At 38.8% G+C, this 18008-nt stretch overlaps 1 protein-coding gene across 1 annotated transcript in view; it reads right to left on the reverse strand.

Moving 5' to 3' along the window:
* Positions 1–5302: 5302 nt before the first annotated feature.
* BTBD9 (BTB domain containing 9) overlaps positions 5303–18008 on the reverse strand; it is a 126617-nt gene continuing 113911 nt past the window's right edge. The window contains exon 12 of the mRNA XM_055725371.1: positions 5303–15235. Within this exon, the coding sequence (XP_055581346.1) occupies positions 15041–15235 (195 nt within the window). The 3' untranslated portion in view covers positions 5303–15040. The remainder of the gene's footprint in view (positions 15236–18008) is intronic.

Raw genomic sequence — 18008 nt, forward strand, 5'->3', positions numbered from 1 at the left:
TGATCTTAGATCACCCTCAATATTCATTAGAAACAGGGAGGTGTTGCAAGTGACATTTGTGAGGGGGGCTGTACTACAGTTATCTTAATACAAACGTGCAATCAAGTTGAAAATATTTGATATTTTGGATTTAGATATTTCACAAGCTTCTCAACTGAATAGAAGTCAACCATTAAATTTGATGTACAACTGCTACAGGCAACCGTGGGGCATTCTCTATGGCATCTTAGATTTATGTGCCTACCGCTTTGTCTCACCAAGACAGCATGGTTGATTTGGCCTGCCTCTGCTGCGATCAGCAGAGAGAATTAAAGATTATATTCAATACAGGTAAGATAGATATCCACCAGCTTCAGTGTTCAGCCTATTCCCACTACCTATGTAGTGACCCAGGATCCAGCAGCCTTGGAAAGCAGATGATCTGAACTATTTTGCCATCTCCTAACCTTAGAAATTGTTACAGACACCAACCTTACTTGTAGGTCACTTGGTTGATGTGGCCCTGAATATTCATGTTTCACCAGCTCCTTTCTGTCTCTTCTTCAGAGGTAAAAACCTTGCAACATATAAGAGCATCTCCTTGACTATGGGTCATGATAGCTTAAAGTGAAGTGCCAGGCCCTTTCATGAGCTCCTTCATAAACGTAAGTCGGGCCAAAGGACCATTTTCTGAAGATGAATAATAAGCCTTCCTCTTTACTTATCCTGTTGAGAGAATATCTGAAACGTGTAATAGTTAAGCTTAGAAATCATTGTGTTTAAGTTACTGGGACAGTCATTTCCCTAAACAGCTACCACTGGGAACTGTTCAGAATTCATGCTTGGAAAACAAGAAAGAACATGCCCTGCAGTATTAGTAAACTTGCAGCTTGTGTTTCTGAGGTTGCCAGTATTAAGGATAGAAAGGGAATAACATCATCTTCTTTGAGCTGAGGTTTTAATGGCCCTAGTCATGTGCTGTAACCCCCAAATGTTGGCCCATCACCCAAACAGATTATGTGCAAGCACGAGAGACAGTGGAAGTTCTTGAATACACCATCAGTCAAATCTGAATCTGGCAAATGCCAGAAGATTATGGGATTTCTTGCTCTAAGTCATGGGTCTTAGTCTAGTTTGAAACAAAAAGAAATATCAGTTTAATGGGGAATTCAGCTCTCATAAAATATGTAGGATAATATATGTATGCTTATATTATTACTCCAAATTCCAGAAAAGTAGAAACTGCTGGCTGTTCTAATCAGGGGCTAATACTACACAATTGTGCCAGTTTGTTTTTAAGACTAAAATTACCAACCCTGCATCCAGCATTCTCTGCCCAAATACTTCTGCTGGTCTGCAGTTGGGAATGATGCTTTTGACAAAGGAGCTACCTGTATTTCCTTCCATTCACATAAACCTTTTCACCAGTCCTATGTGACAACACGGACAAAGAAAATGTTTGTGTAGTAATGCCATGCTTTATTTCTCTTTCAGTAGTTTGAACTTGAGAGCCAGAGAACAGAACTGTCACCAGTAAAAAGCCCTCCACGCTGGAGTTACAACAGCACAAAGAGGATTGAAAACTGCCAGGAGCAGGACAAGAAAGCATTAAACACATGGGAAAGAGTTAAATGTACAGATCAACTGGAAAGCTGTTGACTGGGAATATTTGTATACCCTTACCGTTATCTCCTGTGTTTTTGCTGAAAAACACATTTATTCTAACAGCTTCAATTCCAAAGGCAGCACTTTTTTATCCTCCTAGTAGGTTTTAATCTAGACAATACTACGACAACATTAAAAGCACATTTTCCTTTCCTTTTCCCTTTCCTCATTCACTTCCAAGGGTAGCTGCTTCTATCTGATATTATCATTAATAACCAGAGAAATCAAAAGCTTAAATGTTGGCAGCAAATTTCTACTGATGCTATATAGCTTTGAACATGGCTAAAAGAGCATTGTGACATATATTCCGTTTATATTAATAAACTCCCATTTATCTGTTTATTAATAGTGAAACTATTAGCTTAAAAATACATCTATAAAAGAGTGTCACCTCCATTATGTGATGCTGAAGTCTGAATGGTTCAAGTAGCAATAAAACTACACTATGTCAGCACCTTAGCAAAAATATCTTTTCACCCAGCAGCTGATAACAGAATGTGATAATGTCATGTCTGAGTTAAAACAACAAGGATATTTATGTAGTGGTCTAGCACAGAGTGTGCAGCATAAAGAAAACCTGTCAGAAATACATCTATTTGTAAAACATTCTCATTTCTTAAAATACACATCTTCGGTGTTCATTTCATTAGGCTGTTAGAAAGCAAGACCTTTTGAGATCCTTATAGTGGCATCAGTTTAATACATTGCAATGATGGATTGATAGGAAATTGCCTTCTTAAACATGATGGACTTGTAGAACTGCACTAGGGAGCCTCAGTTGTTCCTAAAGCAAATTTCTTACATTCTTACTATGCCCCTTATTGACATATTCAAGTACATTTGTTTGTGTGTAATCTCTTCATACATGTTGTGCCTAATAAAAACATGAAATCAGGCTGCAAAATGACGATCAAAAATAAATACCTCTGAACAGAGCTGAGACTTGGTGTCATGCAGTCTCCAAGGCACGGGCAATTTAGGGGTAATTGTTGCTAGAATCAGTTTTATATGGTTTTCAAGCAGCAATCCTGGAATCTGCAGCAAAGCTTACTACCTAAGAATGCAACAGTCCACATTTTCAAAGCTCACAAATTTTCTGAGTCAAATTAGGGATCTCTCATTAGCGAGGAGCGTGCATGAACACAGCTGGTTTGCTTGGAGCCATTTGCGTACATCAGGTATGCAGAAATGTGCAAGTATGCATGACCTACAGGTAGAGAAGTCTTTATATTAAATAAGCACAGCTGTGTCTCAACCCATCTTGTTACAGGTCCCACAATTTGAGAATAACTGAGGCACAAGGCAGTAGCTAAGGAGACAAGGGAGCAGACGCACTGGAGAGCAGTTGCCTCTCCATGAGGGTGACCAAACCCCTTGGCTATTCCATAGCTGTGCCTCCCTGGCTGGGATTGCATGCAGCACACGCAGGCCCTGAGCAGCAGCTCCTGTCTTCTAAAAACCACACTGCAAGTGGTGATGAATGACTGCGAATGAAACCAGGGACAGGCAAGCAAGTCTCAGGTGAAGGCATACTTATGACCCGACAGATCTGAAAATGCAAACCCCATTCCACAGCGCGCAGAAGCGTGGGCCATCTCTGCTAATAAATGGAGCTAAAGTTGGCACTGTGACACATCAAACTTCCCAATGACTCAGCTGCATGAAGGGAAAATTTTGTGATGTACTTACCAAATGGGATACATTGGTGTTTTTTTTTTCTACGCACCTTGGTTCTTCTGATGCTTTTGAGACAAAACCCATGCACTTTTCCAGCTAGAAAAGAACAGCATTTTTTTAGGGAGAAAAAGGGAAAAAGAATGGCAAAGCACAGAAATACAGAGACTCAAGTAAGATCTTATATGATTATTTCTTTTTTGCCTTGAGCTATAAGGCAACCATTGCCTACTTTCCAGGAGATGTAATTTGCTTAGCACAGCCTACGAGGATATTTAAGCAGCAGTTAATAGAGAATAAATTACAATGAGTAACAAAAACGTCCTGTTTATGTGCATTTTGCTGCATACAGTGAAGATAAAATGATTGCAATCTGATATGTATCTGGTCTTTCCAACTCACACTCAAACGATGTGTCACAGTGTTTTAAGCTTCAATTGCCATTGCTCATTAGCAAGTGAGTCCATCACTTGGAATTAGAAACAACCTCGAAATAAATCCTCAGGCTGTAGCATCCAAACTGACTCTGCACTCTGCTACTCTCTGGAAAGGTAGCTGTATTTCCACTTCAGTCTGCATTCCCTTCACGATACCTACCTGCTGGCGATGATTTTACAAGCCTAAGGGCAAAGATGAGCTGGACCCTTACCAGAGCAAGAGGAAAGAATCTTTCTTCCTAGCTTTGCTCTTATCCAACTTTTTTTCCTTTCTCTCTAAGTATATTTTTTCTTCTAGTGTAATACATCCAACACTTGCTATGAATTCATTATGTTGAACACAATAAAAATTTTGCCTGAGGGCTGCAATGGAAACTTTCCAAAGCCCTCAGGAGGCCTCTGATTTGTGAAAATTTAGCAAAAATAATTTACCTTCTCTTAACTTGGGACACATGGCCTGGCAATGCAGTGGCTTCAGCACGCGCTGCTTCTCATTGACTGGATTGTACCACTTGCTGGCTTACATTCAGCCTATACTGCATTAGACAAACACCATTTCAAAAGCAAGGCTTCCTCACATCGGTGTTACCACATGCTGTGTCACAATTTAGTAACTGACCAGGGTGGCAGCTTGTGCTCCAAAATCCACACATCCATTTTTTTTTTTAAATGAACAGTAGTATCTGACACTTTAAGATCCCATTTTTACTCTCAAAATGTAACTGTCAAACTTATTAAAGGTTGTATGGCTAATCAACACACAAAAGAAATTAGATCTAATCATATTATGGCATTGTATGGTTTGCTGTGGTACCTTAGCTTGATCTTACAACTTGGTATCTTACTTCCATCTTTTGAGTTTGATCTCTCCGCTTCTAGGTAACACGGGTTACACACATTTATGAAAGGAATAGCATGACACACCTACAACTGCTTAAAAGGTAACACAATAGTGGAATGTATTGTTACTGGGGAACAGTCACTGCATTAGGGCATGAGGGTCTGAAATCCAGGCAAGGCTTACAAAAATTCTGTTCAGTATGTGAGGCTGATAAGCCAGGCAGATAAAGGCTTAATACTGATGAATCAAACACTCAGTGCTCCCACCTTTCATGGTAGTGCAAAGGAAAGCAAGTGCTAAATACCTCTGAAAAGCTAATCCTTCTTTGGTTCGTTTGAAAACAGATTCCCAAGTCTCAAAATATTGGCCCCCTTTTTTGTGAAATGAAGTGAAATACTCATTCATACAGTTCTTCCAGAGAGTACCAGTGGCACATCCTGGTGGGAACCTCCAGCAGCTCTTGTTCTCAACATTTGCAGGAGCTTCATAGATGCTCACTGGCCTGAAAGTCACTGCGAAAATAATTTCTATGTTGATACTAAAATCATGTCACTAAAAGTTAATATACCAATGATGATGACATTAATTTCCTTGTCATGCCAGGAAATCAATCCAGTTCTGCCAAAACTCTTCTACTCGCACATGCAATACATGAGCAGCACCAGACAGATTCTAGCATTATTTTAACAAAACTACAGACAAGCAATTAAACACAAAAAATGACTTTATTTCTCAAATCACACCCCTCTCATTCTTGAAAAGGTGCATTTCTAATTGTCACTATTTTAAATATATTTTATATTTTCCTGTGAAGTTAAATACTGTAAAGAAAAATCTCAAAGAAATAAATACAAGCCACAACAGTTTCACTTTATGATTTGCTTTGAACATTGTCTGGTCCTGCATCTACTCTGGTGAGTTTTGCTCTCTTCGAAACTCTTCATCAAGAAATCCAGAGCCAGCCTTCCTTGCTCTCTAGAACCCTCTGCTTATCAGCTGTTAATACAAACTGTTAATACAATGCTAGAGCATGCACAGAATAGGTTATAGCTGTTTAATAATTCTATAACTCTCATTACAAATACACACATTGTTACTAAGGATACAGTTGTGATGCTTTTTTTCCCAGATGCTCATAGAAAATTTCATGTTACAAAATGCTCATTTGATGATGTGCACGTCTGCTGGTGAAAAGGAAATCAGCACTAACAAGGTTTGCCAGGTTGTTCAATGGATAACTTGCAAAACCAGACAATTCCCAAAGTTATTGATTGGATCACTGCAGCACAATCTGCAACCATCATTTTACCTGAAACCTAATTAGCCCAAATGGTTGGCGATGCGTGTCTGTTATGGTATAAATTGTTACCGAGGTCATCAGAACATGCCATGTGGGGTTTATTCTCGTATGATGAGCACAGTCCGATGCAATAGCACAGCTCCTGCTAAAGGCCAGGAATGGAGGTCTGATGACACAATTTTTAGGATGGTTGTCACAGTAAAAGAGAGGTGAAATTAGTCCAGTGCAGGCAATATCTTCCTTCAAAGAGCTGAGACGAGAAAGTTGAAGCACTTCCCACATCAGAAGATGTGCTCCTAAGAAGTGTTTCTTGTAAGAGGCATCAGTATGAGCCTGGATGGGTGCGGCTGTGCATCCATCCCAGTTACGTACCCCATTTGAGAAAGTATTCCTGAAAATGCAGTCAGGGTTTGGCAGGCTGATTTCACTACATATATATGCACTTAAAGAACATTCAAAGACTATGATAAAGTCTGAAAACTTTAGCTGAAACTTGTACCTGTTCACAACAAGGTCTGAGGTAGTTTAGAACCACTCTACGTTTAGGAAGTATGAGAAAGAAGGAAAGTGATTTAATGCACAAAACTCTCAAGATACAATGATAACTACTACAGAGCAGGGGAGTTTGACCATATAGTTTTAAACCACTGTCTATCAAGAAAGAGGAGCACCGACAGAAACGAGCGGAAAAGCTCATTAAAAGCTGAACTTCTATTTAACCTTGCTCCTTATATTTGATTTATGATCTTTGAAGGAACAACATTAACAGTCACTTCAGAAAGAAAACCAATGATAAGAACGGAATTGGACAAAGCAGAAAGGAAAGGAAGTTTTACAAGATATTGGACAAGGTTAATAGACATGGGCGCAGAATTGTGAAGTGACGCTATAATTCTCAAAATGAGTTCATGTGCTCAGTGTGATGTTTGAATCTCTAGACAGCTGAAACACCTTCACACAGGAGCGCTGAAAAGTTATGAATTCTTTTGAGGTTCACTTTTGATTATGCAATTTTTTTAGAAAACAATACTTATGTACAACACATTGACCAATGAACAACTAACAAATTCAGTGTTTATCTGTTGCATCATGGTGAAAGAGAAATACTTAAATTTATATTTAAACTTAACTTAGATAAGCCTGCACAAAGCCTGAACCACTGAAGTTAACAGAAAACCTCTTACTGATTTTCCTCTTAAGGGTAACAAACAGATTGCAAACAGATTATGGAAGTAAAGCTCCAAAAAGGCTAGTATTTCCCATATCTGTAGATAGCCAAATAAAAATTTTGCTCACTAGCACTTGACAGGCTAGTGGAAGTTGCCTTTAAAGTCTGATGTGAATGAATGGAGATGAGGATATTTTATTCAGCATATGACAAAGAAGTAAAACTAAATAAATTTTTAGAAATCCTTATTGTATTACAGTTTGGAGGAAAATTCCAGGGAACACCACAGCAAGAGTGGTATGATGCCAGGTAGGGAGGAAAAGAAAAGAAGTAACAAGCAGACTGGTGCAAGCATGTAGGAAAAAGTAAGAGCTACGAAGACTGGAGACAAACAGAGCTAGCTCAGTCCACAAGAATCATATTTGAGTTGTTCTGCCCATACAAGCTACTAAAGCCTTGCTCCCTCCCTATGTTTTCTTCCACTTTCTTTGTAATGCTCACATTCAGATGAGTGATAGATTCCTTAATAAAATTCCCTGAATTAAAAACCCCAAACCGTAGAAACACATCTTTGCAAATAGGTACTTCAACTTCGGTAACACGTACATTTTCTTAGTTATACATGCAGAGATGCACACTTTTAAGTCCATACTGGTCTCGCCCCCAAACTGCTCCCTCCAAGTCTAGATCTTTCCGTGATATGTTTCTAATCTAATCATCAAAGTCCCATGAACTTTGTATTACTGCATAAAAACATTTAAAGTATTTACCTCTCGGAATTACTAAGTGACATAATTCCTGAAATAGATCCAAATCATGCAACACCAATGACCCATTATTAAAAATGGCATAAATAAACTCACAGAATGACTCAGATGCCATCATGGCCTGCAGGAAGCAGAAGAAACCTGCCCCTATTCTCTAGCAATGAACCCGCCGTAATTGTTTCAAAAGCTGTTTCTCAGCGTGACAAATCTCTATGAGAAATTCCTGTGAAGTATTCTACTACCTTTTAGCAGCTGAAAATAACTAAAAAACCCAGCAGACAGCTATAAAAGATGCCAAAACCCAAATTCTGTGGCTTGATCATGCTTCAAAAGCACAACCTAAAATTTTTATGTAAAGACCAAAACTTCTGAACACTTATTGTTAAAGACATTTATTGGATTCTAGGTACTAACCATGAATCACCTAACTACTATAGTTCAGGAATAAAAAGACAACAGATAGGTGATATAGACCAAAAATGATACGAAGGAAATGAGGGATTTCTGGTAGGTGTGCAAGTTCCCTGCTTCCTCTCTACAGAAAGAAGCTGTGATGACTACCATTCACTTGGATTACATGGCACATAATTTTAGATGCAAAAATCCTCACCTGAACAGTAATACTGCCCAACTTGATATCTCAGGAGTCACCTGGTACTTTTTGGACACATAGCATTCACTGTAAAGACCACACAGGTCAGTTTTGTAAATTCCTCAGGCTACTTAATATAGACTGAGGTTGTTGCCTATCTCCCAGTTTTCAGAAGTCACTGGAAAATTCTGAAAATCACGAGAAACCTGGTTACCTTCTTTTAACTGAGGGATGTGTACCTGCACAGAGAACAGATGTGCCAAGATGATAAATACAAAATAGATGAGTAAAAGTTCTAATGAGGAAAAGTACTTACATTGCACCAGCAGTGCAGCTCTCCTCCATATGATAGCCCAAGGCCTAAAGTAGCAGGAGTCACTGGGGAGGTGTGTTTACACCTGTGCAGGGTGAAGTCACCAGTCATTCAGATTTTTAGCCAAAATAATCTGGACTTCAATTCCCATGACATTTATGTAATGAATCAATTATAATTTTTAACAGAAAACTGACTTGAATTATTCTATTAGGCTGGAAGGAGCCCAAAAAGAAGTCTCTCTCCGACGTCTGGCTGGGTGATGGCTAATGCCAATGGTGTGTAGAGCTGATTCTTCACTTACTTCCACCACCTGTATATATCATAGTCATTAAACACATACAGTATCATAAAACTGGTGTGTCGTTGTCCTGGCAGTCAGACTACTGGTAAATGACAGATACCTGCAGTTTCCTCGTATCATACCACAGTTTTTAATTTGGGCTTTTTTTTATCTAAGAAAAGTTGCAGGGTGACTTCAGAACTGTTTTTCTAGTTAGCATGTTCAGAATCAAACACAGACCCAGATTCTATCATGGAATACAGGTGGGACTTTTACATTACCTCAGCCAAAATTTTGCAATGAAAGCTTGTGAAGGGCTGTCTGCAGAAGAATAGTCTGCAGGGCTTTTTTGAGCAGTGAACACCAGTCAAATGAAGGCTCACTCTGTAAACACTGTAAGCCATAGCACACCAGATAGCTAGGAGGAGTATAGGTGTGTTCTTTGGAGAGCACCCGTCTTTGAGATGAGCATTTAGCTTGCTGTATTTTATACACCCCACTACAGCCGAATTGCCAATACCTAACTGGGCAAAAAACAGCTTTGGACCTGCTCACCCATATCTTGTTTAGCCATTGGCACTTTTTAAGCAACCATGAAATAGTCAGCATCCTGCCATACCACAAATGTAGCATTTCACACTTGCCTGCACAATTTTTTTCTCTCCCTCTCTCTTTTTTTTCCCCCTTTTAGTTTTGGAGCTTTAGAACCTGTTCTAAATTCAAGGTAAATAGCTACTAGCTCAGTTTAACACACATATATATATATGTATGAGTATTTAGGTTCTCCTAAAACTTGAGCCAGGACTTTTATTGCTGTATACTGAACAAAGCTTTTGTGGAGCTTCTATATACATCTGCGATTACTAGTACAACTCACAACAACAACAACCAGTTCAGAGAGAACTAAGGATTCTAACCTAAATACACCATTAACTGTGGGGATGGGAACCAGGCCTCAAACATCTTCTGAGATCTAAAAATTATTATTTCTGAAGCATGGTTTAGTCCTCTGGCAACTGATACAATGCCATAAACCCCTAAACATTTACTTTTAAGTACACCAAATCTTACTGGCTCTGATCATTTGCCGACTACTCCAGCCACAACAACAAAATTACCAATGTGTTCTCTGTCCATTTGAGAGTATATTAACACTTGTCAAAATATAAGCCAATAAATACTTTCACAGAGAAACGGAGTGAATAGCTTGTCTACTTTGTGTGAAACCACATCTAAGTTCTAATTTTTTATTGAGTGTCTCTGAGTGGGCATCACTGTACAACCAGAACTACAAAGACACAACAATCAGACAAGTACGGCACTGACTTTGTCTTCTGATTTCCATACTGACTCCAGATGCACAAAACGTTGCTGAATAATGAGTAGATGCTCGCATGAATGAGGTTGGAAATCTTAATTTACTTAGAGTGGAACAATTATAGACATCTTTTGCTTTCTTTCATGGAAACCAGCTCTCATCAAGTCAGATACTAAACTGAAAATTCTCTAATGTTATAATTAGTAAAGATGAACATGTATTACATTCATTTGAATTTTTCAGCAATGCTGAGAAGCACTGAGCTCTTCCACAAGTTGTCATAATAAACAAGAAAAACTGATTTTCATGGAGAAAAAAGAAAGAAATAGAGCTCTAAAAGAAGGAAACTGCAATGAAGAACAGTTTTTTCTCTAACAAAACTGGTGATTCCTCCTTTGTATTGTCTTTTGCATTAGACTTGGATTAACTTCTCTCATTGTAATTTCATTTAACATGCCATTTGAACTTTTTTTGGAGCTGATTGGCAATAGAAACAGCTCTTGGAAACAGAGCTGCACAATTTTTGCTCACTTCAGAAATGAATTTTCCTGGATAAATCACTTTTAAGGAGTTGATATTTGGCTGTACATTTCTGTGAATAAAAATCTTTTAAATGCACTTGGAATAAGTTAATTAAATAAAGAGACTTTAAAAAGAGCTTGGTTGAGCTCCATATGAGTTGAACTTAAGTCTGAATTCAACCTAAGGAAGAAAAACAGAAAATGAGGCCTGGGGAATTTAAAGGTACTAAAGTACTGAATAGAACTAATGGCTCAATAGTGACAATATAGTTAGTTTCATCACACAGAAATCTCACAACAGCTCTATTTATAGCTTCTGACAAGAAAGCAACAAATACTTGGTCAGTTCTACTCTACCCCTGTTGCAAATAAAATAAGAGTAAGCGATAACACAGTTCTGAATCATAAAGTCATTTAGGTTGGGAAAGACCTTTAAGATCATCAAGTCCAACCATTAACCCAGGACTGCCAAGGACACCATTAAACCACGTCCCTAAGCATTGCATCTGTGTGGTTTTTAAATGCTTGCAGGGATGGTGATTCCACCTTGCCCCTGGGCAGCCTGTTCCAATGCCTGACCACCCTTTCACTGAAGACATCTTTCCTACTATCCCATCCGAACCTCCCCTGCGGCAGCTTGAGGCCGTTCCCTCCTGTCCTGTCCCCCATCACCCGGGAGAAGGGACCGACCCCCCTGCCCACAGCCCCTGCCAGGAGCTGCAGAGAGCGATAAGGTCCCCCCTGAGCCGCCCCCTCTCCAGGCCAACCCCCCCCAGGTCCCTCAGCCGCCCCCCGTGAGCCTGGTGCTCCAGCCCCGTCCCCAGCCCCTGCCCGGCTCTGGACACGCTCCAGCCCCTCAGCGTCCCCCCTGCAGTGAGGGGCCCAAACCCAGCCCAGGGTGCGAGGTGCGGCCTCACCAGGGCCGAGCACGGGGACGGTCACTGCCCTGGCCCTGCTGGCCACACAGTCTGTGACACCAGCCCGGAGCTGGTGGCTCCCTCGGCCCCCTGGGCACACAGCTGGCTCACAGTCAGCCAGCTTTTGACCAGCACCACCAGGTCCTTTTCTGCTGGCCAGCTTTCCAGCCACTCTTCCTCTAATTATAGTATTTCATCACTCTGATAAACCCTGATATTAAGCCCTAACAGCACAGCTTACTTCCACTGAAAGGAAAAAAAAAAAAAGGAAAAAGAAAAAAATGATTGCAGAAGAATATACAAGAACTACATCTGACATCAGGAGTCAATAAATACAGATGCTAATTAGAAAGAATGTGAACATTTACACCAAACCACAAATCAGTTCTGTGTGGTATCTTCGTCACTAGTAATGTGTTGCTGACACAATGTTTAAGACAGGGACCTATAGTAGGCAATACAGATGTTAGGGGTCTTTGCTGGTGGGTAGTGTTAGAAGACCAAACAGAGCTCAGGTCTCTTAAACATTTCAACATTATTTCTTTGTATAAAAAGGTAAACGATTCCCACTAGAAAATATGAAGTTGGGCAGGGCTTGTCTTAAAAGCCTGGGAGCTCTGTGATCACACTGGACTCACCTCAGTAGAAGGTTCTAAGAGCAACTCAAAGAGAAGGAACAAAGACTGTGACAAAGGCCATGTGTGACTGAGAATCAGTCTGACACCAGAAATTTCTATTCACCTGTATGAAGGGCAATGCAAAGTTGTTTTTTGTTTTGATTGACTTTTGGGGGTGGGAAACTGGAGGGTCTATAGGACCTAAGAGTTTTTGCTTTGGGAATCTCTCAGATCTGTTTAATTCAGATTCTTGGCAGAGAGTGAATGCCATGGGAAATAAATACACATTTCTGTTCAACAGTGAGTCATAGGACTAGATCAAAAAGATTTGCAGGAGGTTATAATCTACAAGACTTATTTGTATCATAAAAATTAATTGTGCACATCAAAGATTACAAACTGAAAATCATGCTCCTTCTCTGAGAGCCTAGACTCAGAATAGCTGGTTCAAACTGCTTAAAATTTTTTTTTAACCATTCTCTACAATGGTGACTACTAAAGACTAACAGCTAGGAAGTTACGTCCTTTGCTTATCCACAGCTTGAGAAAAGCAAACTTGTGTGATAAAACCATCTGACACGGAAGGACTTATCTGCCAAAGACAAGACATGCTCCACGCATCTCAGTAGTTTCAGCATGGATTACAACCAGAATAGAAAAGTTTTCTGGTTTTACTTTTCAAAGCAAAAAATAATAATAATAATAATAATAAAATTCCAATTTTTTTGACCTAAACAAGAGAGTTGTGTCCCCAGTAGCTGGTCTCAATTCATTTGTGCTCCAAAGGCTGTTAAGCCATCAGGTAACCAGCAGCCCAGACCAGGTGCTGGCCAGCATGAGCAGTATCCTGCCTCGGAACTCCGGAATGTCTGAGGCAGCTGTGGCACATATTACCAGCTATATATAACGCGATGGGCTTGCATCTTCACCGTCAGGCATTCGCAAGTCAGAAGACAGCAGTGGGAAAGGAGGAGGTTGTGCGCAAATGTCATAACTCAACTGCAATTTGGCACTGAAAAATACTGTAATATTATTGATAAAGCCTAATCAATTTTATTTGAAACAAGAAAAAGGAAGCTTTTCTCCTTCAAAGTTTATACTGATTCATTGCTATCACTTGTTATATTTCTTCCTGTTTTAGCACAACCAGTATCCAACAGGGAAATTCTTTCAAATTAAGTAGTGTGATAAATTAACATCCTATTTGCTATGTTGATATAACTCATTTTATCACTATGGCTATGCAAAGGAAAACCATATTTATCCTACACTAGCTTTGTTTTCTTCTGACAAGGCTATTCATTACCACAAGACATTCCAAGTTCATAAAACTGGATAGCTGACATTTCCAGTATAATATACTTCGTAAGGAGTAACAACTCTCCTAATCAATTTTGTCAATTACTTCAGTGTTTGTCTTAATACAAAATCTCTTTATCCCATACTGAAAGACCAATGTGGAGCTCTTCCTAAAAGTCACATAGATCTGGAGAGTAAGAGACTGTATCATCAGTGTGGAAACACTCAGAATAAGCAAAGTAGCTGGCAATGTAATCCAAACAGACATAGATGGATAATGGATTCTGTGATTGTAGTAAGAGCCAGATCTTTTACAATACAGTGTAAAACCATTATATTTTATGAAGATTATGAGAACAGTTTACGCACGTAAAGCCTTTGCATTTTTAGCTGCAGACTGTAAAACATTTTTTGCTTGGAAAAAAATAAGTATCAGCAAATTCTTCTTTTTGTATTCAAACAGCTGCTTGTAGTGACCAGATGCAGTTTTACTTTTCTAAACCAAACATTTTTAATGACCTGTTGCAAGCTTTCTTAGGATCAGAGGTAAAATTTAAGTAATCATCTTCAGGAGTGAGAAATTTTTTTCTTCGAAATGGATGCTGGCTTTAGGAATTTCTTTTTGGGTGTAAGAAATGACAATTTTGTACTTTGAAAAGTCAGCTAAGGCCAAGATTAATATAGCATCCATTAATTAGTTTGTTGATATCATGAAGGCTTGTCTTGTCATCCCACTGATGAAAGAGGGAATTTGCATCTCAGCAGGTAAACACGTTTGATACTTCCTTAATCTACTGCACAGCGTTTGCTACGGCCAAAAATAAGAGACAAAGTGGAATACAGAGTCAAAACAATTTAGAAAACAGATTGCTAGTTACAAAGGAATATGAATGAAGAATAACTTTTAAAAATAACATATATTCTGGACCGATGTGTTCCATAAACATTTTCTTTGCTAATGGAAGCCTCCAGGGAACAAATACTTATTTCATATGCCTTCCATTCTGCTCAAGTCAGTTTAGATTTCCACTGTAACTCTGCCTTTTATTTCCTTCTGTTCTCCTTGCCTTGGTTAGATTAGAGAGGTAGGGTGTTAATGGGGTACTTGATGAAGATTGAAGACCTATTTTCTCCCCCCTCGGAGACCAGCCTGATTTGAACAAATTGAGGAGAGTGAAGCAGTCTCTTCTTGTCCTTGGGAAAAGCCTTTTCCATTTCAGTATTTCCAGCTTTCAGACATGGTCCCCTTTGTTCACAGAGAAAAAGAATGAAAAAGTGCCAGCACAAGAAGGTTCTGAATAATTTCATATAACGTCAGCAGGGCTGCAAAAGCTCCCCTTCAATCTCCTTTATGGTTGGTGAGCATGTGAACGCGAGGTGGATCCAGGAGGGGAATGCAGGGAACTAGTGCTTGCAGCTCGAACAGGGTGAGGAACAAGCTGTTGTCCAACAGTCCCCACCTCTGTTGTTGCCACTTCCTTACCACTCTCATCCTTGTGGGTACTGTTTTGTGCTGGACACTCAAAATGCACACAGTGAAAAACCTGGAGAAAACAAAAAACGAAAGTAAAGCAAAACAATTAAATGCTGGCAAAAGTAAGATCAAAGTAAGATGAAGTCTATACGGAAGCATGCAGACCAGATCAGTGCTGAGGTACTTAAATTAGAACGTTTCACCATGAGGTCAAAGACATCTATCCATGGGCCATAAACATTATAAAGTGATACAAGCAGAGCAAGGGAAAGCCTTCAAATCATACCTTTACATATGGCACTAAAAATCAGAAAGACTGTTCCAAAGCGGATAGAGATATTTGCAAATAATTTTTTTCTTTGCCAAGTAATATCTACTACATGCTATTGGATGATGACAACAATTATATTGTCTTCAACATATCTCATGATCTAATTACTTCCTCAAAAGACTGAATGCTCATCCACACTAGAAATGGAATTTAAATAATCGCCAATATGATTCTATTTCAAGATTGCCCTCTGCTGTAATAGCAATGGTAGCTCTACAGACAGATCCTGGAGGATGTAGAAAGGCATTCAGCGTCCAAGGAGGCTGCTGCTTCACCAGATGAAACACTCCATTTCAAACAGGGATTATTTTCAGATGTTTCAAACAATACCTGGGACCAGCGTACAGGTGACTGTACCTTAAAGCAAGAGGACCATTTGTTCAGCATTTTTTTCCAATTTATTTTCTACTTTACTTACTCTTACTTCTACTTGTTCTTGAAGTGCCTGGGAGGAGAAGGGGGAGGAACTCTTTAAAATTGTTACAAAACTTTTTTCTATATGATTTCTCGTTGCTACAAAATGCACAGCTCTGCCACATACTAAACAAATAAATCTTTTTTTATACTGATTTAAAATTTGCTATTTTCTCATGCATTGTTGTTTTATAGCTAAAGCTTGATGATGAATAAAACCTGATTTTTAAAATTATTGTTTTAACTTAATTTTGTGTGCTTTTATGACATCTTCTATCGTGCTTTTTGCAAGCATATCATGCCTTTAAGGCTCTTCTCACAAAGAAAGGTAATCTCTTATAATCTTAACTGCCCTTTCCCAGACCCCTTCATGTTAATGTGGGCAAAATTAAACACCATAAACAAGACACAGGTATACTACATACTCATACAAGACTACAAAATATTATATTTTCTATCCTTTCTTAACACAACCAAAAATCTTATTATCCTTTTTGACCACCTCTGCTCAAGTGCACACTGAGCAAATGTCTGCAATGACATGTCTGCAATAGCCCCTGGGTCTTTTCTGAGGCAGCAGATAGTTAATTTGAATTCTGACAGCATACATGAAACTAATAAAAAAAAATATTCACAGTCACTGGGTTTTTTTATCCCTATTATATTTTCTTGTGCCTCCCAGTGTAAGGATTCTTGCCAGTTTTTATACAGATACACAGCAACGCATGTTTGTATTTCTATAGATATACACATGCTCACATAAAGATTTATTGCTGTGCCTTTATATATACACATATGAACAGATTACAAATCTAAACCCTTACCCACACGTACACGCAGTACACAAAATGTTTTTTCTCTGCATTTCTTCTGGTGAATTTTTTTCTAAAGCTGAACTAATTTCTACTGTGGCATGAATTCTCTCCATCTGTTACAGTTCTTGAGAAGCCAATTTCTGGCATTGAGCTACGCTTCTTGAGAAGCCCTTTTTATACTCATCCTGCTCCCATGTTTTTAAAGTAACAGCTATTGTCATTTTTCCAGTTGTACTTATCAGCATCAGGATTTGCAGAAAAAAAAGATTCTCTCATCAGTGCACCTCTAGACGCTGCTTTCCTTGAAAGGCAGCACAGTCTAATGAACGGGATACAGGTCTTCAAAGTAGAAGATTCTATATTTCTACTGTATCCCAGGGATAGTGTTTCTCATTTAAAACTTCGCATAGTGATGCATGCTTTTTTAAAATATAGTATGGATACTACTGAAATTTAGCTAATACTAGTCTATAAAGTGTGAAGTGTCTGATTCTAGAATTGTAACTTTCATTTTCACAGATTTTTTCACACTAAATTCTTAATGCTCACTCAGCGCCTGGCACATCAACAAGCCTGCATTTACGACATTGTTTTCAGTTACTCTGCCACTTCAACATATTCAGAATACAGCTTGTGAAAGAAGCAGAGGGCAGAGAAGTACAACTGAGCTCATCTGCTTCATCCAATATGGGAAATATTTAGTATTACTAAATTATGTATTTCTAAAACAAATTATCCTGCACGTGTTTCTCTCAAAAGGCAGAGATGACAATTCAGCATCATCCTCTGATCAACGGCCTGTTATACTTCTCATGGATATTTATAAGAAAGGTCTGATGCACAAAGCAGGAAGGCCAAGTACATATACACTGGTGCAGTAATTTGTAAGATAAAGCTCTCACATTAGCACCAGGTGTCCTTTCCAGGTCAGTAACACTGAAGAGAAATAACAAGATAAAACTTACATAGTCAAAGTATCAGGTGACCTGCCTGACTAATAAATGATGACAAGCACTACGGAAAAATAATTATTTTCTTCATAAAATGTAGGATGTCTGGAAGCTCAAGAAAACAAAAAGTTGCACTTCTATCATGTTCTAGCATACCAAAAAGCATTCAAATGCCAGGTCAAAAAAAATCTGTGAACGTCATGTCTTCCAAAACTTGGAAAACATGGCAAAGGAAAAGATGAGTTTAAAAGAAGAAATCATTCACAAAAATGGATAAATTTTATGGGAGTTTTTGCAATTCAAAAAATCAACTCTTTCCTTTGGGAAGTATAG

The sequence above is a fragment of the Falco cherrug genome, chromosome 13 (genome assembly GCF_023634085.1).
Source record: "Falco cherrug isolate bFalChe1 chromosome 13, bFalChe1.pri, whole genome shotgun sequence".
Taxonomy (NCBI): domain Eukaryota; kingdom Metazoa; phylum Chordata; class Aves; order Falconiformes; family Falconidae; genus Falco; species Falco cherrug.